The sequence below is a fragment of the Salmo salar genome, chromosome ssa15 (assembly GCF_905237065.1).
Source record: "Salmo salar chromosome ssa15, Ssal_v3.1, whole genome shotgun sequence".
Lineage (NCBI taxonomy): Eukaryota > Metazoa > Chordata > Actinopteri > Salmoniformes > Salmonidae > Salmo > Salmo salar.
Window position 1 is genome coordinate 25,125,025 of NC_059456.1, and position 27,953 is coordinate 25,152,977.

The 27,953-nt window shown below is 50.3% G+C and overlaps 1 protein-coding gene across 4 annotated transcripts in view; it reads right to left on the reverse strand.

The window, feature by feature from the left end:
* The window catches only part of cdc42bpb (CDC42 binding protein kinase beta (DMPK-like)), a 144,702-nt gene that overhangs the window by 103,245 nt on the left and 13,504 nt on the right, over positions 1 to 27,953 (reverse strand). For all 4 annotated transcript variants that reach the window (XM_014143792.2, XM_014143795.2, XM_014143793.2 and 1 more), the window contains exon 2: positions 15,070 to 15,161. In XM_014143792.2, the coding sequence (XP_013999267.1) occupies positions 15,070 to 15,161 (92 nt within the window). The remainder of the gene's footprint in view (positions 1 to 15,069; positions 15,162 to 27,953) is intronic.

The following is a 27,953-nucleotide window of genomic DNA, read 5'->3' on the forward strand; positions in this document are numbered from 1 at the left end:
ACCGTCCATCACACGTCACCTTCTCCCCCCTCTACCGTCCATCACACGTCACCTTCTCCCCCCTCTACCGTCCATCACACTTCACCTTCTCCCCCTCTACCGTCCATCACACGTCACCTTCTCCCCCCCTCTACCGTCCATCACACGTCACCTTCACCCCCTCTACCGTCCATCACACGTCACCTTCTCCCCCTCTACCGTCCGTCACACGTCACCTTCTCCCCCCTCTACCGTCCATCTCACGTCACCTTCTCCCCCTCTACCGTCCATCACACGTCACCTTCTCCCCCTCTACCGTCCATCACACTTCACCTTCTCCCCCTCTACCGTCCATCACACGTCACCTTCTCCCCCCTCTACCGTCCATCTCACGTCACCTTCTCCCCCTCTACCGTCCATCACACGTCACCTTCTCCCCCTCTACCGTCCATCACACTTCACCTTCTCCCCCCTCTACCGTCCATCACACTTCACCTTCTCCCCCCTCTACCGTCCATCACACGTCACCTTCTCCCCCCTCTACCGTCCATCACACGTCACCTTCTCCCCTCTACCGGTCCATCACACGTCACCTTCTCCCCCTCTACCGTCCATCACACGTCACCTTCTCCCCCCTCTACCGTCCATCACACGTCACCTTCTCCCCCTCTACCGTCCATCACACTTCACCTTCTCCCCCTCTACCGTCCATCACACGTCACCTTCTACCCCTCTACCGTCCATCACACTTCACCTTCTCCCCCTCTACCGTCCATCACACGTCACCTTCTCCCCCTCTACCGTCCATCACACGTCACCTTCTCCCCCCTCTACCGTCCATCACACGTCACCTTCTCCCCCCTCTACCGTCCATCTCAATTCACCTTCTCCCCCTCTACCGTCCATCACACTTCACCTTCTCCCCCTCTACCGTCCATCACACGTCACCTTCTCCCCCTCTACCGTCCATCACACGTCACCTTCTCCCCCTCTACCGTCCATCTCAATTCACCTTCTCCCCCTCTACCGTCCATCACACGTCACCTTCTCCCCCTCTACCGTCCATCACACGTCACCTTCTCCCCCTCTACCGTCCATCACACTTCACCTTCTCCCCCTCTACCGTCCATCTCACTTCACCTTCTCCCCCTCTACCGTCCATCACACTTCACCTTCTCCCCCTCTACCGTCCATCACACTTCACCTTCTCCCCCTCTACCGTCCATCACACTTCACCTTCTCCCCTCTACCGTCCATCACACGTCACCTTCTCCCCCCTCTACCGTCCATCACACGTCACCTTCTCCCCCTCTACCGTCCATCTCACGTCACCTTCTCCCCTCTACCGTCCATCACACGTCACCTTCTCCCCCTCTACCGTCCATCACACGTCACCTTCTCCCCCCTCTACCGGTCCATCACACGTCACCTTCTCCCCCTCTACCGTCCATCACACGTCACCTTCTCCCCCTCTACCGTCCATCACACGTCACCTTCTCCCCCCTCTACCGTCCGTCTCACGTCACCTTCACCCCCTCTACCGTCCATCACACGTCACCTTCACCCCCTCTACCGTCCATCACACGTCACCTTCTCCCCCTCTACCGTCCATCTCACGTCACCTTCTCCCCCTCTACCGTCCATCACACGTCACCTTCTCCCCCTCTACCGTCCATCACACGTCACCTTCTCCCCCCTCTACCGTCCATCACACGTCACCTTCTCCCCCTCTACCGTCCATCTCACGTCACCTTCTCCCCCCCTCTACCGTCCATCACACTTCACCTTCTCCCCCTCTACCGTCCATCACACGTCACCTTCTCCCCCCTCTACCGTCCATCACACTTCACCTTCTCCCCCTCTACCGTCCATCACACTTCACCTTCTCCCCCTCTACCGTCCATCACACGTCACCTTCTCCCCCCTCTACCGTCCATCACACGTCACCTTCTCCCCCTCTACCGTCCATCACACGTCACCTTCTCCCCCCTCTACCGTCCATCACACGTCACCTTCTCCCCCCCTCTACCCTCCGTCACACGTCACCTTCTCCCCCCTCTACCGTCCGTCACACGTCACCTTCTCCCCCTCTACCGTCCGTCACACGTCACCTCCTCCCCCTCTACCGTCCATCACACGTCACCTTCTCCCCCCTCTACCGTCCGTCACACGTCACCTTCTCCCCCCCTCTACCGTCCGTCCACGTCACCTTCTCCCCCTCTACCGTCCGTCACACGTCACCTTCTCCCCCCTCTACCGTCCGTCACACTTCACCTTCTCCCCCCTCTACCGTCGTCACACGTCACCTTCTCCCCCCCTCTACCGTCCATCACACGTCACCTTCTCCCCCTCTACCGTCCATCACACTTCACCTTCTCCCCCTCTACCGTCCATCACACGTCACCTTCTCCCCCCTCTACCGTCCATCTCACGTCACCTTCTCCCCCCTCTACCGTCCATCACACGTCACCTTCTCCCCCCCTCTACCGTCCATCACACGTCACCTTCTCCCCCCTCTACCGTCCATCACACGTCACCTTCTCCCCCCTCTACCGTCCATCACACGTCACCTTCTCCCCCCTCTACCGTCCATCACACGTCACCTTCTCCCCCTCTACCGTCCATCACACGTCACCTTCTCCCCCTCTACCGTCCATCACCGTCACCTTCTCCCCCTCTACCGTCCGTCACACTTCACCTTCTCCCCCTCTACCGTCCGTCACACTTCACCTTCTCCCCCCTCTACCGTCCGTCACACGTCACCTTCTCCCCCTCTACCGTCCGTCACACGTCACCTTCTCCCCCCTCTACCAGTCCGTCACACGTCACCTTCTCCCCCCTCTACCGTCCGTCACACTTCACCTTCTCCCCCCTCTACCGTCCGTCACACGTCACCTTCTCCCCCCCTCTACCGTCCGTCACACGTCACCTTCTCCCCCCTCTACCGTCCGTCACACGTCACCTTCTCCCCCTCTACCGTCCATCTCACGTCACCTTCTCCCCCCTCTACCGTCCATCACACGTCACCTTCTCCCCCCTCTACCGTCCATCACACTTCACCTTCTCCCCCCTCTACCGTCCATCACACGTCACCTTCTCCCCCCTCTACCGTCCATCTCCGTCACCTTCTCCCCCTCTACCGTCCATCACACTTCACCTTCTCCCCCTCTACCGTCCATCACACTTCACCTTCTCCCCCCTCTACCGTCCATCACACGTCACCTTCTCCCCCCTCTACCGTCCATCACACGTCACCTTCTCCCCCTCTACCGTCCATCACACGTCACCTTCTCCCCCTCTACCGTCCATCACACGTCACCTTCTCCCCCTCTACCGTCCATCACACTTCACCTTCTCCCCCTCTACCGTCCATCACACTTCACCTTCTCCCCCTCTACCGTCCATCACACGTCACCTTCTCCCCCTCTACCGTCCATCACACTTCACCTTCTCCCCCTCTACCGTCCATCACACGTCACCTTCTCCCCCTCTACCGTCCATCACACTTCACCTTCTCCCCCTCTACCGTCCATCACACTTCACCTTCTCCCCCTCTACCGTCCATCACACGTCACCTTCTCCCCCTCTACCGTCCATCACACGTCACCTTCTCCCCCTCTACCGGTCCATCACACGTCACCTTCTCCCCCCTCTACCGTCCATCACACGTCACCTTCTCCCCCCTCTACCGTCCATCACACGTCACCTTCTCCCCCTCTACCGTCCATCACACTTCACCTTCTCCCCCTCTACCGTCCATCACACGTCACCTTCTACCCCTCTACCGTCCATCACACTTCACCTTCTCCCCCTCTACCGTCCATCACACGTCACCTTCTCCCCCTCTACCGTCCATCACACTTCACCTTCTCCCCCTCTACCGGTCCATCACACTTCACCTTCTCCCCCTCTACCGTCCATCACACGTCACCTTCTCCCCCCTCTACCGTCCATCACACGTCACCTTCTCCCCCTCTACCGTCCATCACACGTCACCTTCTCCCCCTCTACCGTCCATCACACGTCACCTTCTCCCCCTCTACCGTCCATCACACGTCACCTTCTCCCCCTCTACCGTCCATCACACTTCACCTTCTCCCCCCTCTACCGTCCATCACACGTCACCTTCTACCCCCTCTACCGTCCATCACACTTCACCTTCTCCCCCCTCTACCGTCCATCACACTTCACCTTCTCCCCCCTCTACCGTCCATCACACGTCACCTTCTCCCCCCTCTACCGTCCATCACACGTCACCTTCTCCCCCCCTCTACCGTCCATCACACGTCACCTTCTCCCCCTCTACCGTCCATCTCAATTCACCTTCTCCCCCTCTACCGTCCATCACACTTCACCTTCTCCCCCTCTACCGTCCATCACACGTCACCTTCTCCCCCTCTACCGTCCATCTCAATTCACCTTCTCCCCCTCTACCGTCCATCACACGTCACCTTCTCCCCCTCTACCGGTCCATCACACGTCACCTTCTCCCCCTCTACCGTCCATCACACTTCACCTTCTCCCCCTCTACCGTCCATCTCACTTCACCTTCTCCCCCTCTACCGTCCATCACACTTCACCTTCTCCCCCTCTACCGTCCATCACACTTCACCTTCTCCCCCCTCTACCGTCCATCACACTTCACCTTCTCCCCCTCTACCGTCCATCACACGTCACCTTCTCCCCCCTCTACCGTCCATCACACGTCACCTTCTCCCCCTCTACCGTCCATCTCACGTCACCTTCTCCCCCTCTACCGTCCATCACACGTCACCTTCTCCCCCCTCTACCGTCCATCACACGTCACCTTCTCCCCCTCTACCGTCCATCACACGTCACCTTCTCCCCCCTCTACCGTCCATCACACGTCACCTTCTCCCCCTCTACCGTCCATCACACGTCACCTTCTCCCCCTCTACCGTCCGTCTCACGTCACCTTCACCCCCCTCTACCGTCCATCACACGTCACCTTCACCCCCCTCTACCGTCCATCTCACGTCACCTTCTCCCCCTCTACCGTCCATCACACGTCACCTTCTCCCCCTCTACCGTCCATCTCACGTCACCTTCTCCCCCCTCTACCGTCCATCACACTTCACCTTCTCCCCCTCTACCGTCCATCACACGTCACCTTCTCCCCCTCTACCGTCCATCACACTTCACCTTCTCCCCCTCTACCGTCCATCACACTTCACCTTCTCCCCCTCTACCGTCCATCACACGTCACCTTCTCCCCCTCTACCGTCCATCACACGTCACCTTCTCCCCCTCTACCGTCCGTCACACGTCACCTTCTCCCCCCTCTACCCTCCGTCACACGTCACCTTCTCCCCCCCTCTACCCTCCGTCACACGTCACCTTCTCCCCCCTCTACCGTCCGTCACACGTCACCTCCTCCCCCTCTACCGTCCATCACACGTCACCTTCTCCCCCCTCTACCGTCCGTCACGTCACCTTCTCCCCCCTCTACCGTCCGTCACACGTCACCTTCTCCCCCCTCTACCGTCTCGTCACACGTCACCTTCTCCCCCTCTACCGTCCGTCACACTTCACCTTCTCCCCCTCTACCGTCCGTCACACGTCACCTTCTCCCCCCTCTACCGTCCGTCACACGTCACCTTCTCCCCCTCTACCGTCCATCACACTTCACCTTCTCCCCCTCTACCGTCCATCACACGTCACCTTCTCCCCCCTCTACCGTCCATCTCACGTCACCTTCTCCCCCCTCTACCGTCCATCACACGTCACCTTCTCCCCCCTCTACCGTCCATCACACGTCACCTTCTCCCCCCTCTACCGTCCATCACACGTCACCTTCTCCCCCTCTACCGTCCATCACACGTCACCTTCTCCCCCCTCTACCGTCCATCACACGTCACCTTCTCCCCTCTACCGTCCATCACACGTCACCTTCTCCCCCTCTACCGTCCATCACACGTCACCTTCTCCCCCTCTACCGTCCATCACACTTCACCTTCTCCCCCTCTACCGTCCATCACACTTCACCTTCTCCCCCCTCTACCGTCCGTCACACGTCACCTTCTCCCCCTCTACCGTCCGTCACACGTCACCTTCTCCCCCCTCTACCGTCCGTCACACGTCACCTTCTCCCCCTCTACCGTCCGTCACACGTCACCTTCTCCCCCCTCTACCGTCCGTCACACTTCACCTTCTCCCCCCTCTACCGTCCGTCACCGTCACCTTCTCCCCCCTCTACCGTCCGTCACACGTCACCTTCTCCCCCCCTCTACCGTCCGTCACACGTCACCTTCTCCCCCCCTCTACCGTCCGTCTCACGTCACCTTCTCCCCCCTCTACCGTCCATCACACGTCACCTTCTCCCCCTCTACCGTCCATCACACTTCACCTTCTCCCCCTCTACCGTCCATCACACGTCACCTTCTCCCCCCTCTACCGTCCATCTCACGTCACCTTCTCCCCCCTCTACCGTCCATCACCGTCACCTTCTCCCCCTCTACCGTCCATCACACTTCACCTTCTCCCCCTCTACCGTCCATCACACTTCACCTTCTCCCCCTCTACCGGTCCATCACACGTCACCTTCTCCCCCTCTACCGTCCATCACACGTCACCTTCTCCCCCTCTACCGTCCATCACACGTCACCTTCTCCCCCCTCTACCGTCCATCACACGTCACCTTCTCCCCCCTCTACCGTCCATCACACTTCACCTTCTCCCCCTCTACCGTCCATCACACGTCACCTTCTACCCCTCTACCGTCCATCACACTTCACCTTCTCCCCCTCTACCGTCCATCACACGTCACCTTCTCCCCCCTCTACCGTCCATCACACGTCACCTTCTCCCCCCTCTACCGTCCATCACACGTCACCTTCTCCCCCTCTACCGTCCATCTCAATTCACCTTCTCCCCCTCTACCGTCCATCACACTTCACCTTCTCCCCCTCTACCGTCCATCACACGTCACCTTCTCCCCCTCTACCGTCCATCACACGTCACCTTCTCCCCCTCTACCGTCCATCTCAATTCACCTTCTCCCCCTCTACCGTCCATCACACGTCACCTTCTCCCCCTCTACCGTCCATCACACGTCACCTTCTCCCCCCTCTACCGTCCATCACACTTCACCTTCTCCCCCTCTACCGTCCATCTCACTTCACCTTCTCCCCCTCTACCGTCCATCACACTTCACCTTCTCCCCCTCTACCGTCCATCACACTTCACCTTCTCCCCCCTCTACCGTCCATCACACTTCACCTTCTCCCCCTCTACCGTCCATCACACGTCACCTTCTCCCCCCTCTACCGTCCATCACACGTCACCTTCTCCCCCTCTACCGTCCATCACACGTCACCTTCTCCCCCTCTACCGTCCATCACACGTCACCTTCTCCCCCTCTACCGTCCATCACACTTCACCTTCTCCCCCCTCTACCGTCCATCACACTTCACCTTCTCCCCCTCTACCGTCCATCTCACGTCACCTTCTCCCCCTCTACCGTCCATCACACGTCACCTTCTCCCCCCTCTACCGTCCGTCACATCGTCACCTTCTCCCCCCTCTACCGTCCATCACACGTCACCTTCTCCGCCTCTACCGTCCATCACACGTCACCTTCTCCCCCTCTACCGTCCATCACACGTCACCTTCTCCTCCCTCTACCGTCCGTCACACGTCACCTTCTCCCCCTCTACCGTCCGTCACACGTCACCTTCTCCCCCCTCTACCGTCCATCACACGTCACCTTCTCCCCCCTCTACCGTCCATCACACTTCACCTTCTCCCCCCTCTACCGTCCGTCACACGTCACCTTCTCCCCCTCTACCGTCCGTCACACGTCACCTTCTCCCCCCTCTACCGTCCGTCACACGTCACCTTCTCCCCCCTCTACCGTCCGTCACACGTCACCTTCTCCCCCCTCTACCGTCCATCACACGTCACCTTCTCCCCCTCTACCGTCCATCACACTTCACCTTCTCCCCCTCTACCGTCCATCACACGTCACCTTCTCCCCCTCTACCGTCCATCACACTTCACCTTCTCCCCTCTACCGTCCATCACACTTCACCTTCTCCCCCTCTACCGTCCATCACACTTCACCTTCTCCCCCCTCTACCGTCCATCACACGTCACCTTCTCCCCCTCTACCGTCCATCACACTTCACCTTCTCCCCCCTCTACCGTCCATCACACGTCACCTTCTCCCCCCTCTACCGTCCATCACACTTCACCTTCTCCCCCTCTACCGTCCATCACACTTCACCTTCTCCCCCTCTACCGTCCATCACACTTCACCTTCTCCCCCTCTACCGTCCATCACACGTCACCTTCTCCCCCTCTACCGTCCATCACACTTCACCTTCTCCCCCTCTACCGTCCATCACACGTCACCTTCTCCCCCTCTACCGTCCATCACACGTCACCTTCTCCCCCCTCTACCGTCCATCTCACGTCACCTTCTCCCCCCTCTACCGTCCATCACACGTCACCTTCTCCCCCTCTACCGTCCATCACACGTCACCTTCTCCCCCCTCTACCGTCCATCTCACGTCACCTTCTCCCCCTCTACCGTCCATCACACGTCACCTTCTCCCCCCTCTACCGTCCATCACACGTCACCTTCTCCCCCTCTACCGTCCATCACACGTCACCTTCTCCCCCTCTACCGTCCATCACACGTCACCTTCTCCCCCCTCTACCGTCCATCACACGTCACCTTCTCCCCCCTCTACCGTCCATCACACGTCACCTTCTCCCCCCTCTACCGTCCATCACACGTCACCTTCTCCCCCTCTACCGTCCATCACACGTCACCTTCTCCCCCTCTACCGTCCATCACACGTCACCTTCTCCCCCTCTACCGTCCATCACACGTCACCTTCTCCCCCTCTACCGTCCATCACACGTCACCTTCTCCCCCTCTACCGTCCATCTCACGTCACCTTCTCCCCCCTCTACCGTCCATCACACGTCACCTTCTCCCCCCTCTACCGTCCATCACACGTCACCTTCTCCCCCTCTACCGTCCATCACACGTCACCTTCTCCCCCTCTACCGTCCATCACACGTCACCTTCTCCCCCCTCTACCGTCCATCACACGTCACCTTCTCCCCCCTCTACCGTCCATCACACGTCACCTTCTCCCCCTCTACCGTCCATCACACGTCACCTTCTCCCCCTCTACCGTCCATCTCACGTCACCTTCTCCCCCTCTACCGTCCATCACACGTCACCTTCTCCCCCTCTACCGTCCATCACACTTCACCTTCTCCCCCTCTACCGTCCATCACACTTCACCTTCTCCCCCCTCTACCGTCCATCACACTTCACCTTCTCCCCCTCTACCGTCCATCACACGTCACCTTCTCCCCCCTCTTCCGTCCATCACACGTCACCTTCTCCCCCTCTACCGTCCATCACACTTCACCTTCTCCCCCCTCTACCGTCCATCACACGTCACCTTCTCCCCCTCTACCGTCCATCACACGTCACCTTCTCCCCCCCCTACCGTCCATCACACTTCACCTTCTCCCCCTCTACCGTCCATCACACGTCACCTTCTCCCCCCTCTACCGTCCATCACACGTCACCTTCTCCCCCCTCTACCGTCCATCACACTTCCCCTTCTGCCCCTCTACCGTCCATCACACGTCACCTTCTCCCCCTCTACCGTCCATCACACGTCACCTCCTCCCCCTCTACCGTCCATCACACGTCACCTCCTCCCCCTCTACCGTCCATCACACGTCACCTTCTGCCCCTCTACCGTCCATCACACGTCACCTTCTGCCCCTCTACCGTCCATCACACGTCACCTTCTGCCCCTCTACCGTCCATCACACGTCACCTTCTCCCCCTCTACCGTCCATCACACGTCACCTTCTGCCCCTCTACCGTCCATCACACGTCACCTCCTCCCCCCTCTACCGTCCATCACACGTCACCTTCTCCCCCCTCTACCGTCCATCACACGTCACCTTCTCCCCCCTCTACCGTCCATCACACGTCACCTTCTCCCCCCTCTACCGTCCATCACACGTCACCTCCTCCCCCTCTACCGTCCATCACACTTCACCTTCTCCCCCTCTACCGTCCATCACACGTCACCTTCTCCCCCCTCTACCGTCCATCACACGTCACCTCCTCCCCCTCTACCGTCCATCACACGTCACCTTCTCCCCCCTCTACCGTCCATCACACGTCACCTTCTCCCCCTCTACCGTCCATCACACGTCACCTTCTCCCCCCTCTACCGTCCATCACACGTCACCTTCTCCCCCCTCTACCGTCCATCACACGTCACCTTCTCCCCCCTCTACCGTCCATCACACGTCACCTTCTCCCCCCTCTACCGTCCATCACACGTCACCTTCTCCCCCCTCTACCGTCCATCACACGTCACCTTCTCCCCCTCTACCGTCCATCACACGTCACCTTCTCCCCCCTCTACCGGTCCATCACACGTCACCTTCTCCCCCCTCTACCGTCCATCACACTTCACCTTCTCCCCCTCTACCGTCCATCACACGTCACCTTCTCCCCCTCTACCGTCCGTCTCACGTCACCTTCTCCCCCCTCTACCGTCCATCACACGTCACCTTCTCCCCCTCTACCGTCCATCACACGTCACCTTCTCCCCCCTCTACCGTCCATCACACGTCACCTTCTCCCCCTCTACCGTCCATCACACGTCACCTTCTCCCCCCTCTACCGTCCATCACACGTCACCTTCTCCCCCCTCTACCGTCCATCACACGTCACCTTCTCCCCCTCTACCGTCCATCACACGTCACCTTCTCCCCCCTCTACCGTCCATCACACGTCACCTTCTCCCCCCTCTACCGTCCATCACACGTCACCTTCTCCCCCTCTACCGTCCATCACACGTCACCTTCTCCCCCCTCTACCGTCCATCACACGTCACCTTCTCCCCCTCTACCGTCCGTCTCACGTCACCTTCTCCCCCCTCTACCGTCCATCACACGTCACCTTCTCCCCCCTCTACCGTCCATCACACGTCACCTTCTCCCCCTCTACCGTCCATCACACGTCACCTTCTCCCCCTCTACCGTCCATCACACGTCACCTTCTCCCCCCTCTACCGTCCATCACACGTCACCTTCTCCCCCTCTACCGTCCATCACACGTCACCTTCTCCCCCCTCTACCGTCCATCACACGTCACCTTCTCCCCCTCTACCGTCCATCACACGTCACCTTCTCCCCCCTCTACCGTCCATCACACGTCACCTTCTCCCCCTCTACCGTCCATCACACGTCACCTTCTCCCCCTCTACCGTCCATCACACGTCACCTTCTCCCCCTCTACCGTCCATCACACGTCACCTTCTCCCCCCTCTACCGTCCATCACACTTCACCTTCTCCCCCTCTACCGTCCATCACACGTCACCTTCTCCCCCCTCTACCGTCCATCACACGTCACCTTCTCCCCCTCTACCGTCCATCACACGTCACCTTCTCCCCCTCTACCGTCCATCACACGTCACCTTCTCCCCCTCTACCGTCCATCACACGTCACCTTCTCCCCCTCTACCGTCCATCACACTTCACCTTCTCCCCCTCTACCGTCCATCTCACTTCACCTTCTCCCCCTCTACCGTCCATCACACGTCACCTTCTCCCCCCTCTACCGTCGATCACACTTCACCTTCTCCCCCCTCTACCGTCCATCACACGTCACCTTCTCCTCCCTCTACCGTCCATCACACTTCACCTTCTCCCCCCCTCTACCGTCCGTCACACTTCACCTTCTCCCCCTCTACCGTCCATCACACGTCACCTTCTCCCCCCTCTACCGTCCATCACACTTCACCTTCTCCCCCTCTACCGTCCATCACACGTCACCTTCTCCCCCCTCTACCGTCCATCACACGTCACCTTCTCCCCCTCTACCGTCCATCACACGTCACCTTCTCCCCCCTCTACCGTCCATCACACTTCACCTTCTCCCCCTCTACCGTCCATCACACGTCACCTTCTCCCCCTCTACCGTCCATCACACGTCACCTTCTCCCCCCTCTACCGTCCATCACACTTCACCTTCTCCGCCTCTACCGTCCATCTCACGTCACCTTCTCCGCCTCTACCGTCCATCACACTTCACCTTCTCCGCCTCTACCGTCCATCTCACGTCACCTTCTCCGCCTCTACCGTCCATCACACTTCACCTTCTCCGCCTCTACCGTCCATCTCACGTCACCTTCTCCGCCTCTACCGTCCATCACACTTCACCTTCTCCCCCTCTACCGTCCATCTCATCTCTCAGTCTATCATCTTTCATCTCATCCTTTATTCTCTCTCCAATCATCTCGCTCCCTCTCATTTTTAAATCGCCCTTGTTATTGCTCTCCCTTGCTTTCTAAGTCCAGCGAGGGTGAGTTTCTGGGGGGTGAGCTTTTTGACAGCGAGCCAAGGTCCAAGGCGTAGTTGTCTGGAACAGTCTGTACTCGGAGAGGGACGGTTCTCCAGCAGTCCCTCAACCTCCCTTTCTCCCCGAAAAGGACTTTGTTGAGTGAGGAGAGAGTAGGGGAGAGGAGAGAGAGAGACACCACCCATCATAAACAGGAAATGCAGGCCCAACACTTATCTGGAAAGGCATCCTGTAACTTAAGAGCCCACAGGAAACTGCAGAGGGAGCAAGGGAGGGCTGAGTCGACAGCAACAATGGCTAACAGGACGTAGCTGGAGAGTCGCAGTCTTGTTCACACACACAAACACACAATGAGAAAACTCAAAGTAGCAAGTATGTGTGCGTGCGAGTGACCAAGCTATTAGAATTAGGCCTAATTTGTTGAAATCGACAATAACAATGATTATGTTGAATTAATTGTGTGAATTTAGCAAAAACCGACATGGAGCATTGGTTTCACACAGTATGATATCAAAGTTAGAATTTTTTTGCAGAGTCACCACCCTGAAACCAAACAAACCACATCCTAGCTACCAGTTAAAGCACTGAACTGAACCCAAGAGGCAGAACAAGTGGCCCTGCCCAGTTTGCAGGAAATGGCACATTCTCGGTGTCTGTGTGTCTGGTGAGTAACACCAAGTAATAGTCCAAAACCAAGGAGGTCTAGGTATACCACAGACAGGGATACACACAGACACTGCTGGCTCAGACTCTCGGTCTCTCAGTCTCCATCTGAGGGACAGAGCAGCTAACGGTCTGACCATTGATTAACTTCGTGCCTCGTTGATCAGTTCTGCTTCATTACGTGGAGGCCCTCACCTCATTAGACCACAATCACTTCACTGATGGGGAAACGTTACGGGAATGTTCCCGAGAACGTTTGTGGAGGTGAACCAACTTCACACAATGTCGTGTTAAATCACAACGATGTAATGGCAAGCAATGACTGATGACACCTATCATCAAAACGATAAATGGGGAATGTTCAGAAGTATGCAACGTTACAAAGGTTCAGAAATACATTCATTCTGTAGAACAGATACGATTCCCTGTCATGTAGAATTGGGCATCATGTCATTACATATGTTCAATGTTCTGAACGTTTCAGATCACTACAAACCTGGTCTTTGCGCTTCGAGTTATTATTTGACAGTATATCTGACAAGGACAGCCATTTTCCTAATCCAGATTGACACAGCATCACAACGCATATGTTTTTTAACCTTACGATCATCAGACATTTGATCATCTCTCTGTTCACCTTGTGTTGACATCTGGAATTAAATGGGAAACATTGCGTTAAAACAAAACGACGGACACAAAAACATACGTTTTCTTTTCTAGGAATGGCCCCATACAGAGGGGCTGGCAGTTGGATCCGCATGAAGATCTGATATAATTCACTTTAAAAAAAGAACAGAACGACAAGGCCATCTTTACAACAGAAATTACTTGACGATTTCAGTCTTTTAAGGACACCGTCATTTCTGGTAATTAAAAAAAAGTTGAAATATTGACGCATAAGGACTGCAGGCAGAGCTGTACGTTGAACAGACTAAAGTGTGTGTGTGTGTGCATTTGTGCACTTTTGTGAACCACAGTCAGGGGACAAAGCAGATGCAGATTGCACCTTTATTAAGGAGTCAAAGCGGAGGAGACAGTCAGAGCCACTGACATTGTCGTCAGGACAGAACTTGTTAGTAATGTGGTAACATGCACATACCACACGTAAAAAAAAACAAAAAACGCCCTGATTTGTCCAGGCCCAAAATGGCACATCTTTACCAGACCAACACCCTTCAGGGACTTGGAGGAGAAAGCACTAGAAGACAGGGAGGATGAAGGAGAGAGATAAATTACTATTTTCGGGAAGGAGAGAAGACGGTTTGAGGGTAGCTGAAGGTCACATCTCTCTTCACCATGCCGACTTTGAACAGCTGAATTATAGTTGAATTAAACTTTGATGCATAGAGCCGTAAAGATACTTCTACTATAAGCATTTTATTTTTATTTATTTAACCAGGCAAGTCAGTTAAGATTAATTTTTTTTTTTACAATGACGGCCTACCCGGGCCAAACCTGGACGACGCTGGGCCAATTGTGCGCCGCCCTATGGAACTCCCAATCACGGCCGGATGTGATACAGCTTGGATTCAAACCAGGGACTGTAGTGACACCTTGCACTGAGATGCAGCGGTATAAGGCACCGCGTCACTCGGGAGCCAAATTATTTACAACGTACACTTGAGCCAAGTGCAACAAGTACTACTGAATACTGTTACATCTCAGGATATTATTTTTGTGCTAACTGTTATCAGCACTTTTATTTCCATGACTGATCAAAACTCCTTTTCTCATGGTTTGCTCTTGTCCCTGTGCAGGAGACGTTTGGGACATCGAACCGCAATACATATAGAATTGCGAGAATTAAAGTATCATGATATCGTGAGGTCCCTGGCAACTCCCAGCCCTAATGTAATATCTACAAAATGGCCCTGGGACTTCTCTCAACACATAACCACTCTTGACGTCTGAAAACATTTCACAAACTTTGGCATACCTCTTCTCTGGCTCTCAGGTTTTCCACTCAGTATAGTGGGAGATTAACCCATGTATTTAATGCCAAGAAAGCTCTATACTGAATTGAAGAGTGAACGGAGGGTTCAGGCAGTCTTACCTCGCCAAACGCTCCCCTGCCGATCACCTTGAGCATCTCGAAGTCGTCCCTGTGCAGACGCATCTCCTTCACGGTAGTGGTGAACGGCTTCACTGCAAGAAACAAACAGGAACCAAGAAACGTTAGGCCTACGTCCACAATATCTCACATTACACCATGATATAATGTCCCTAGTTTTTCATATATTAGGTTTTAGCCTGAAGGTTATGTCACGAGACTTGCTACCATGTGTATGAAGCACGAGCAGTAGGTCTGTGTCCCTCAAAGGTTCTCAAACATAGGATGAACCTGTCCACGCTTGTTGTTACACAATCATATCAAAAGACCATGATGTTTCTTACTGCCATTAGTCAACACTATCCAATGAATTGAAGGTGTCAACTTCCAGGAAAACATGTGTGTGTTATACTGATGTGTTCCGTACAGTGTGATCAAGGAGGGTCTGCAGCAATGTTAGTACCGGCACAGAAAGTTTTACTTAGGCTTTTAAGTGCTGCCACTTTATTTTGTTTATATGCCTGAACTCCATCATAAACTATTTGGGCAAGGGCAGCCAAGTGTATTTGTGTATGTTTATTTACAAAATAAACCTGTCTCCACCGTGCACTGGTCAAGAGAGAGGAACCAAACAGCATGTTGGTCGTAAGGCAGTATGGCTGGACAATAGACCTTACAACAGAGCCATAGACTGAGCGCTATACTCCATCCCTCCTCCCTATTTTACAAGGCTCTGCGGGGGGCTGGGGGCTGGCATGGCCTGCGAGTTGCCGAGCAGCAGCACTCCTCGCCATATGAGGACATGCAGATTGTCCTCCCTGAGCCTGTGAAGAGGGTGTTTATCACTCCCAAGGTGATAAACTCTAAAACACACAAGAGAGAGACGTGTGTTCCCCCTCCATGGGTGGAAAGGGGGGGGGGGTGGTAACGGTGTGGGTCGGGCATCAGCTGCTCTCACTGGGCAGATCCTTCAAACGCCTACACACAGACTGACGGGTTTATGACTCTGCGATGGGGCTCACGAAAGGGTCGCGATACGCCCATGACGTGTGTTGTAATGGCTACCGCAAAATGTTCGAGAAACGTGCATGCTAAAATATGTGGAGAATTATCATCGATGATTTGACGGCAACTTAAGAGCACTCTTTGCCTTCAGATCAATGTTCGTCAAAAAAATAAAAATAATCCCTGATGTGATTGATCCGGCAGGTAGCCTAGTGGTTAAGAAGTTAGGCCAGTAACCAAAATGTTGCTGGTTCGAATCCCTCTGTCGATGTGCCCTCGAGCAAGGCACTTAACCCTAATTGCTCCAGATCAGATGTCTAAAAACGAAGAAGAAAAAATAGTTTTTTTTTGGTTTTTTACAAAATGTACTGTTCAACTGAAGCCTCACAGCACGCAAGACACATTGGGTGAGGTGTTGAGGATTTCCTTAACCCATACAAATGTGTGTAGGCATTGTCCCCTTGACAGAGCAAGTAACTGTGGGCCAAGCGACCACCCACCCATCACCCACAATCTAAAGCTGGTCACGCAACAAACACCTGGAAAAAGTCTATGGGTCACGTTCTATTAACGAAAGGCAAGAATTACTCACAAAAACCACTTAAACAGCATTCAAGAAACCAAGTGATGCAGAATTCATTAAGGGAGTCTATCATACAATGATAGGGGAAACACATTCAATAACAAAATGGCATAACTATGGGTGGGAAGGACCATTGAGGACTGGCTCAGCCATGCAGTCTGACCATATGACTCTGGTTTCACTAGCTTGTGTAGGCTCAGTGCACTGGGAGGATATGGCATTGATGGCTCGAAAGATTACGTAAACCAGCATTCCGAAATGAGAGCCGATTATAAATCCTATTTGATGCCCTGCATATAAGCATACCAAGAAGAACGACAGCGATAGGCCTACATGGTGGCCTTGGTAGAATAAGGAAAGACAACCAAAATGATTGACACACACTAGTGTCTTTGTACAAGCATCAGGCATCCCATGTCGACTGAAGAGCCAACCTTGTTACTCCAACAAAGCCCCTTAGAGACAAAGACCCGTCTTTCATATTCTGTGTCGCAGGGGGGTTTCATATGTGTAATCTGATAATCCTCTCAGCCTAAATAACGTGGCATTTCTATAATTCACAAACGCCCAGTCTTCTCAATTACAATAAAATCCCTCTGAATGATTACGTGCCGAAAGTGAGGGGGGGAAAAAAAGGTGCAGAAGCTTTGTCTGGACATTTGATTAACGTACTTTTTATACGATTCCTGTTCCACTGCAAATTTAGCACCTCATTTCTGCGACTGAAACGAGTGGTGTTTATCTATAAAAGTACTTGCAGTTTTTTTTCCACAAACATCACAACGGCGTGAATGGAATTGTAAAGCGCTGCTCATGACTTTTTCATTCATAGCTCAAACTCTAATTAGGCTTACAGACCGAGCGCGGCTTTGGCAGAGGTCTTCAGCACATATAGTAGGCTACTTCGACAATTCTATCAGCCAGTGTCTGTCTATTTGAGTAGTTGGGAGTTCCTTTGGCCACAGAATGCTCAGTATTCAGTTGGTGATCCACGTTCTTCTGGCTCACATCTGCCAAATGGGATGCAGTAGGAGCCTGCAGCTTTGACAGCTGCTTTAAGCTCCCTTACAGATCCAGAGGGTATCCGCTTGGCACAGCACGGCGTGCCACTTGGAGAAGGGGCAGGGAGCAGTAAGAGGCATCAGCTGCTCACACTAATGGAAAGAAGAGCCATTGTCTTTTAATTAAATAGATGACCGTTAGCCCTAAATGAATGCCATTCATGTCAATGCAATGACGATTTGTGGACATGCAGTGCAAGATGTTAAAAAAGGACGCTTGAATTTTAGGTTATTGAATATTAATAGTTCTAAATATGCCTTATGAGTAGTGTGTGACCCTAGGGGTGGCAACACACACATTCTAACTGTTTTTAATGGGTCTTTCTTCATTCTGATTGTTTTATACTGTTCAATCACACCAAAATTTGGAATACAGTGGGCACTTTGAATACAGTGTTGCTAGGCATGACAACGAATGAAAAAAGCCAGGGAGGGGTTATTGTGACAGGTTAGGAACAAAAGTGTTGGTTAGTGTTTCCAAGTGGACCCTAATTAGATGTTACATTAACATTTTATCTTACTTGACGTAGCAAAAATATTTAGGCCTCGCCTATTTCTCCGATTTAGAATTGACCATTGCGCAAACATGCTGATCTAGGCATACGTCAGCACTGGTATCATGCTGTATTTGCGAGCTATGTTTGCACTGACTAAGTACATTTAGCTAGCTAGCCAGCTAACTAGCAAGTAGCATCTAATACGATTTATTTTAGCCACAACTTGCTAAGAAAACAAACTGTTTGCAGCCAAGATACACAAACTAATAGTGTAATTATAGAAAGCTCGCCAACAATTTTTCAGTGGGAATCGCTTTTGGCTCCTCGATTTGTCGCTAGATAACGTTCTGCAGTTGTTGTGAGGACACCGCTGCGGTCCCCCCAACGAAGACTTTTCGCCCCCCTCTCCTGCCGCAGACCCCCTCTCCTGCCGCAGACCCCCTCCCCTTGTGCTTTTCAGCCTGTGTGCGCACCGTTGCTATGACATCTGTAGCAGACAGCTTCTCCCACTCTCATTTGCGGCAGAAGAGTAGGAAAGGTCACTAAAAGCTATCAAAACCATCCAAGCTCTGACAAAACTCCAAAGGCAGCCTGAAATGTAGATTAATTTGTCGCTAGCCTCTTTCACCAAAGTTGCTAAATTGGCAACACTATGCGAGTGAACAGCAAAAAGTGGTTGTGACTTGTGGTATCCTTCAGTGACGGGGTGGGGCTTGGTGTGTGTGGAAGGAGAGAGACGACTCAAGTACCAAACGGATTAAACTATAAAAATGAACAATTACACAAGGCGGAATGGCGTAACATAACAAACATTGAAATACCATTATACAAGTTAAAGTAAAACACAAACTGATCTGTACGGTATACCTCCCAGCCATAATTTCAAGTGAAAACATGTTGTTTTTCCTTGATTCCCCTGACATGTATTTTTTTGCTATATGAACCATTAGCCTAAATTGTGTATGTTTTCTTATTAGGACAGGACAGAGTGGGCGGAGGTAATAAATCACTGATGTCTCACAATAATATAGCCTAGAGCAGGTATTCCCAAACTGGGGCAACACCGTCGGTGGTACGCCAAATACATTTTTTAAATATATTTGTTTTTTTCTTCACATTTTCAAACAGTCCATTTATATTTTCCACGAAGCTATACATTTGGGTGAGGTTTTTTTCCTCGCATGAATAGCCTCGTTTCACTGCCAAAAATAAAATGAAACCATCAAGTGTACAACGAAATAACAACACAAGGTCAAATACAGGTAGCCTAGTGAAATAATTAACATCCAATCACATTAACCGTTACTCTCTCGCGGGAATTCCACTAATGGTCCGTATGTAGCCAAACGTAGCTGCTGCTCATTCCGTTTGCACGAAAATTCATAACTGGTTAAAAAAAAGTAAGGCCCGCGACGAGACACATACCAGCTCTACTGGTAGTACTGCTACTACCAGCAGTACTACACCTGCACCTGTCGACGACAAGTTGTTCTGCTTCCACAAGCACATCCAATGCTAGCATCAGCAATTCTACATTTGTTGTTAGCCCAGCTAGCATTGACACTGACAGTTGTGAATCTGATGCAGCCGAAGAGCTACTGCCCCTTACCCGGGTAAGCACCGAACAACAGACAGGGTCCAACAGGACCACGAAAGAGGCGCAAATATGATGAGAACTACATTGATTTGGGGTTCACTTATATTGGGAGTAGTGCCTTTCCTCAGCCACAAGGTGTTATACGTGCAAAAGTACACACACACACACACACACACAAACTCAATGAAACCTTCACTCTTGCGCAGACATTTAGAAACAAAACATGCCAATTTGAAAAATAAGCCACAGGAGTTTGAGCGAGAATTAAGACAACTTTCGAGTAATAAGACATAAGAGCATCAGATACCATTAATAAGAAGGGGCTAGAGGCATCTTATATGGTGAGCTACCGAATGTCTGGGACAGGTAAGCCCCTACTATTGTGGAGGACTTAATTCTTCCTGCTGCTGCGGATATGGGTGGAACTATGCTGGGGGGAAAAGGCCCCAAAAAACTATACAGACAATGTCTTCATTAAACAACACTGTTTCATGACGCATCAGTGACACGGCAGGTGATGTTTTGAAACAATTACTGCTTCGCATACAAGCCAGTGAATTCTATGTGTTACAGCTGGATGAGTCAACAGACGTGGCGGGCCTGGCACAGCTCCTGGTATATGTCTGTTATGTTTATGCGGGGTCAATTAAGGAAGACATCCTCTTCTGCAAACCAATGGAAACCAGGACAACAGGAGAGGATACTTTGTGACATCAAATGGACTTTGGTGGTCAAGATGTGTTGGTATCTGTACTGATGGCGCAAAAGCCATGACAGGGAGACATAGTGGAGTGGTAACGCGCGTACAAGCAGTTGCTCCCGACGCTACTTGGGTACACTGCAGCATCCACGAGAGGTTCTTGCTGCCAAAGGCATGCCTGACAGCTTGAAATATGTTTTGGACACTACAGTGAAAATGGTTAACTTTGTTAAAGCAAGTCCCCTAAACTCTAGTGTATTTTCTGCACTATGCAATGATATGGGTAGCAACCATCTAACGCTTTTACAACATACAGAAGTGCGCTGGTTATCAACGGGCAAAGTATTGACACATTTTTTTGAATTGAGAGATGAGCTTAAAAGTTATTTACTGACCACCTGTCTGACCGCTTGACTGATGACGAGTTTCTCACACGACTGGACTATCTGGGTGATGTTTTTTCTTGCCTGAATGATCTGAATCTAGGATTACAGGGACTCTCCACAACTATATTCAATGTGCTGGACAAAATTGAGGCTATGACTAAAAAGTTGGAGCTGTTCTCTGTCTGCATTAACAAGGACAACAAACAGGTCTTTCCATCATTGCATGATTTGTTGTGTGCAAATGAACTCAAGCTTACGGACAATGTTAAATGCAATATAGCGAAGCACCTGAGTGAGCTGGATGCGCAACTACGTAGGTACTTTTCCGAAACGGACGACACAAACAACTGGATTCGTTATCCTTTTCATGCCCTGCCTCCAGTCCACTTACCGATATCTGAACAAGAGCCTCATCGAAATTGCAACAAGCGGTTCTGTGAAAATTGAATTTAAAATCAGAAGCCACTGGTAGATTTATGGATTGGGCTGCACTCAGTATCCTGCCTTGGAAAATTGGGCTGTTAAGACACTGATGCCCTTTGCAACCACGTACCTATGTGAGTTTGGATTCTCGGCCCTCACTAGCATGAAAACTAAATACAGGCACAGACTGTGTGTGGAAAATGATTTAAGACAGACTCTCTCCAATACAACCCAACATTGCAGAGTTATGCGCATCCTTTCAAGCACACCCTTCTCATTAACCTGTGGTGAGTTATTCACAAATTTCGATGAACAAAAAGTTTATGTAAGATGGCTAAATAAAGAGCAAAATTTGATTTTTATTATTAAATTGTGCCCTGGTCCTATAAGAGCTCTTTGTCACTTCCCACAAGCCGGGCTGTGACAAAAACTCACACTCATTCTTATGTTTAATAAATGTATTGTATAGTGTGTGTGTGGCAGGCTTACAATGATGGCAAAAAACAACATTTGAGAGTGCGCTGACCCCGGTGCTAGAGGGGGTACGCAGCTGGAGGTTGAATGTTTGAAGGGGTATGGTACTATAAAAAGTTTTGAAACCACTGGCCTAGATAGAGGGAATGACAAAAGTCAGCCAGTGCTGTATGACACGGGAGTAATGACAAAGGCTACCGGTGACGGAGCACAGACGTGAGGACACAGACGTGAGGACAGAGTCCACAGGGTTTAGATTGGGACTGGCAGCCCTATTCAGAGTCCGACCCTGACGGATGTGCAGCACTACCCAAAGTGAACTCAATAATCTACAGCAGTAAGTCTCTCCCCTGTTCCCCCGCAGTATGCGCCAGACTGTCCAGCCCCATTCATCATCATTACCAAAGCATGGGTTCTCAGACGGAATACTTTCACACAATAAGCTGGGTCAGATATGTCATTTTGAGGACAGAGTGCTGTCCCGAAATAGAATCGTCCATCAGAGATATTTCTAGGACTTTGTTATACCTAAAGACTCTAGTTAGTGGAAAATCTTCAGTTAAGTCTTTACGATATCTTCAACCCTTGTACATGGCACTATTTTACAGTCTTAACACTTGCCTCAGTTTGAATGAATGGCTCTTTATGTAAATACTTATCAGAATTAAACTGAATAACCTTTCATCAAATGGCAAACGACTTCCTGTGTTTTGCTCAACGTACAAAACAGCCACCAGTGGCACCCGCTCTCAGCTCACATCAAGTCTGGGACTGGGTGGATGTGATCCAACAACACTTCACCCTGAATCACTAGATATAAATATATGTCTCCAAAACAGCCGTTTCCCCAGAGGCTCAGGGCAGACATTATTACAGACAGACATTGAGCAGGAGACCACAAGAGAGAGAATGGTGCTCACTGTTTTCAACTGCCATTCAAATTACACCCCTGGTTCAACCATGGTGGGATTTGAATAAAAATGCATTAATAACTGAATATCTGTGATAGAGAGTGGATGATAAGGCCCCTTTTGTCCTGAACTCGTCAGGGGGAAAAGTCAGTGGTCGCTGGTACTGTGTTAACACTGCACACACTGTTCATCTGTCCACATAGGGTCAGTCATGGAAACCAAGGGCACCATCGTTTGGCTTGGGGCTGGGACAATGTTGTTGACCATGTTGTGCATTTGGACCACTCCTGAGGGCCATGTTAGGTCAGCGTTGTTAACATTGGCAGTTTGTCGGAGGCTTGAGGGGTAGGAGGAGGGAGAGGAATGCATTATAGACCAAGGAGGACAGTCTGAGCTCAGTTCCAGGCACTGAGACGTAAAAAAAAAAAAACTCTTCATTCATTCAGATGAAATGCAGCAGTGCATTTCCTCAGCCTCCATACTTGTTTCACTATCTATTATGTCTCTGCTCTGCAAGCTGTGCCAACATTAAATGGATGCCACTGCTAATGCAGAATACACTAATTCAACAGAATGGCTGATGGGTTCCTGACTACTTATCATAAGTAGCATTCATACTTTACATTTTATTTTCCACTTTGCAGTTAAGTCAGAGCTTTAAATCCGTTCATATCCTGTTCCGACTTGTAGCCTAAACATATCAGTGAATACACCAGACACTAAAACCATGCAAATGGCAACCCAGCTCCAGTGGCTGCTTCTTCCTTGTGAAACAGTCAAAAACATTCTATTCATCTTTTATTTATCAGTTTGCTTGGCAGGCGCCATTATCTAGGGCGACTTGGTCTACATTTTGATACACTGTGCTGCTCTAGCATGATAGGCTTTCCCATGCTTCCCTTGCTTCCTGGCACATGGCTCTCAAGACAAACCAACTGAAACGGCAAGACTAAGCACTTCTGTGCAGGCATATGGAATACTACCCCTGACACGCGATTTTGAAACCGATTATTTGTAAGTAAGGGAATTGCATGGAGACTCCATCTGAATTCCCGACATGTCCGCAGTGATTGGCAGGGTATCTGAGGTCCTGTAGAGCTTGCTGAGAAATGCTTGGGAATGAGTGACATGGGAAGGGGTTCCATAGCTGAGACTGCGAGGCCAGCGGAGGGGGGTGATGTGGTGTCGCCATGAAAACGTGTCTGATACAAACTCACAAAGTATGCATGAGCAGATGTTCATGTCACTCCCAGGTTCACAGCCAGATGCAGATTGGTTTCCATCTTAGGCAGTGGGGCAGTTGAAAGCACTAAGATTAAGGCTTTTACACGTTCCAAAAATTATAATTTTCCTTTCCCTTAGCCTCGAGTAAGAAACCTCTGCTGTTTGCATTACACTTTGTGCCATCACTTCTGACTTAGATGTTTGCGAAGAGCCCTTTTCCATCTGTTTGAACAGAAATCAAAGCCGTCGCTTATTCCTAATATTTAGGATTGAAAATGGTTGAAAAATGTACACCTTAAAAAAAGTTAGGAAGCATAAACATAACCACACGTAACATATGGATTGCAAAGTTACCTCAAGTTTTATGTAATAACTCGATAAATAGAAAAGTATCAGAATTCCGAAGAATATGTGATGTAATACAGAGGACCCGGCAAGCCAGCCTATTCCCTATAATGTAAACTTCAACAGAAATAACTTCAAAAAGTACAAACTTCAAATTAAACAAATTATTTGCACTCATGACTACTGATTTCAATTACATTTTCAGCCAACTTACAAGTAAATACTTTATGAATGTATTGTTACAAATCAGCTTGCAAGGTTGCTAGCCAACTAGCCTGCTAACATTAGCCCTACTAGCACTGCATGAGTCAGCCAGTTGCTATCAACACCTAGCTTACATCAACGGACTTTTACTGCAGTGGGCTAAATCAGGGCCACACAGAGTGTTTCTTGTTAGTCTTAAATCTACTTTGAAATTAAAGTATACACCTCACACACACATGGTTATGGGCTCCAAAACAACCTGTACCATATCAGATAGAGTTGAAATGTATTACACTGAGTTTGCATCCCAATATTACACTTTATATCCATCACAGAAGACTGCCATAAACATTATTTCTATGGCAAATTATTTCTATTAATTATAAAATTATGAAAAATATTCATAACATTCCACCCATGACGCCACTATTGATTTGACTGCAGGAAAGGGCTACAGTAAACCAAAGTTTTAGAAATACATAACGCCATTAACCAATAATCAAAAACAAATACTGGTATATGCAGTTCTCTTAGCCAGCAAGCCAACCAGCTAAATGTAGTTATTTTAGCCTGCTAGCTACCATAGCCAGCTAACTAGCCTAGCCAGCCAACTACCACGGTCAACATAGCGAAGTAGTTGAAGGCTGAGTTAGCTACCAAAGTCAAAGAAGATTCAAGAACAACCCTTCAGGAGGGAGTCAGCTAGCTAATCCAATAGCGATAGTGAGGCAAATTCACATTGAATTTACCCGGTTTATCGCCATCACTGCTGACATTCATGATGTACCGATAGGTCGGTAGGAAATAGAGGAAGCAAGCTTGGCACAGCACCTGGTTTCAGTCAGTCTCTCATTCCAAATCCCCACTTCCACTGGTAATACTAAGCTATCAAAGTACTCCGAGGTGAAATGCGCACCGCATACAGTAGACGTGTGCATAGTTCCCATACTCCAATCTCCTTGCGTCAACCAGAAAAAAACATTCCAACTTCAAAACTTGCTTCTCATTTTTGGGCCACACACTGGTCGTAAGCCCATCCTAGTGGGTATTACTGCACTAGCTACAAATGACAGAAAAAAACGGGGGGGAAACAACTTGAGTGCCAAAAACACAGGACTTGCAGTTTCTTGCATTAATTTAGATGGTTTCTTCTTCGTGGATGCTCACCAGTGCCAACACTTGGTTTGAAATGTAATTACATGCTAGCATGGCTAATAGCTAACTTTAGCCAGCTGGAACTAGCTAGGTAGCAATAGTGCATTGTGGGTAGCTCCAAATATATCCGGAATTAAGTTAGTATGTAAAAATGCTAAAACATAACTATGTTTGTAGTTATAGGTAACCAGACCGCTCATCCACATACTTACATGTACATATTCTCATTCACCCCTTTAGATTTGTGTGTATTAGGTAGTTGTTGTGGAATTTTAGATTACTTGTTAGATATTACTGCACTGTCAGAACTAGAAGCACAAGCATTTCGCTACACTCGCATTAACATCTGCTAACCATGAGTATATGACAAATACAATTTTATTTGACTAATACTAAGTTAACATTTTTGACCACACAGTTGTTACTTTGGTGAGTAACCTTTAATAAAAAAATATATATACAATCTTGGCTTTCATTTGACATGCTCCTGTAAACTACACAGTGGTGCTCATCGGTCCTTTTTACATGGAAATGCCTGAATACATATTTTTTTTTTTGAAAGATGCAAATATGCTACATAAAATATTCACACATTTAAATTGATATATTGGAAGATACCTTATATAAATTCCCCAACGCCATTGAAAACCCCAGCTGTTCCTCCAGCAGCATCAGGTCATGAGAAAACTCTATCTAGGAGGGAGCAGTCACTCAAAAACTGCACTTGTCATATTGGAGTACTGACCCTGATGACTCGCACAAGCCTGTCTGGATGCATTGCCACTCACTTCACCAGCCATGCCATCAAAAGCATTCAACCCCAGTTAACCATCTCCTTCCCTTACCAGCCAATGATTCTGGCAGACACAACATGGCTAACAAACATTGGTGGGGTTGTCTAATTGAGACGGCAATGCCAGGAGCAGGGCCTAATCTGTGTTTCAAGGCCCAGTGCAGTCAACAATATTTCCTATATGTTTCCACGCTATAAGTTTGGAATAATACTATAATGCCATTTTAGTTTAAGAGCTGTTTGAAAAGACCGCCTGAAATAGCTGCCTGTTTTGGTGGGATGGAGTTTGCCTTCCATGGTGACATCATCATGCAGTAAATTAGTTAATAGACCAAGAAGAAAGAGAGTTCCAAACATATAATTAGGAATTTGAATACAAATTGAACAGGATCTCTATGGTTCCAAACCTCTCTGCCAATAACAGATAGTTCAGTGTCACTCTCCACTTGGACCACTCCGACAGCCCTAGCAAAATACTTACTTCAGAAATTTGCCATTGCTAATAAGCCGTTGTTTCTTTATGATTATTTTAATTGAAAACAATCACAGAAAGGTAATTGTTAACCAGAAATTATTTGATTTAATTAAAATTATTTGAATTAGATTTTTAAAACGGCTGCATTGGACTTTTAAGCAGAGGGTGGGTGGGGAGAAGGTGGCTGGTTGCAGGAGGTTAAACAATCAGGGCTCCTCCCAGGGTTAATCTATTATCCAGCACCAGCTGCCACACATCCCCCTGCCCCCACCACACCAGCCATTTACAAGCGGCTCCATGCTTGGCCCACTGCTCGCTGTGCGCTCGGCTAAGCCACTGGGACCGTAGCACCAGGCATCTCGGTGTACCCTACTGGGGAGCATCCAGGCCCAGGGATCAGGACACAGGTAGGGTGTCACGGAAGATAAAGCCGCTGTGACGAAGAAGGACACGCAGCAGGGACCTCCAAGACTCAGTGGGATTTGCCTCAGGGTTCTGTGAGGGATAGCTGCTATGTTGCAAGGTGAGCTTCAGAACGTTGAGAGACCATGAAAACCTGGTCTGTTCTCTTTCTTTGCAACATTTTGAATTTATATTTCATCAAGTCCTCGACAGCACTGTCCCAGCCCTGAAATGTTGTCTTGAAGGTGACTGTAGGTTCATGGGTTCAATTTGGTACCATCCTTCAGGCCTTGATCCATCTTGACACCTTGGCAAAGGATGACAAATGGCCACAGCCCTTCCTGGACAGGCCTCTTACCCAGCAGGCCTTTAAACCTCCATTAACCCACTTCCTCCATTGTGGCCTTTAAGACGCCAATTGTTTCTTATGTGGTTCTCTCTTCTTCGTCTGCACTGATGGAAAAAAAAAAATAATCTAATTCCCAGCTGGCATCCACCAAATTGCATTTACAGATCAGTGCAGATGAATGAGAGGGAACAGAGGGAGGAACAGAAGTGAACAGCCCTGAACAAACAGGAAACTGAGGTGACAAGGTTCCCTATGACCTGGACCATCTATGGGCATGGTCTCCACAAATTTGCCTGCATGAAT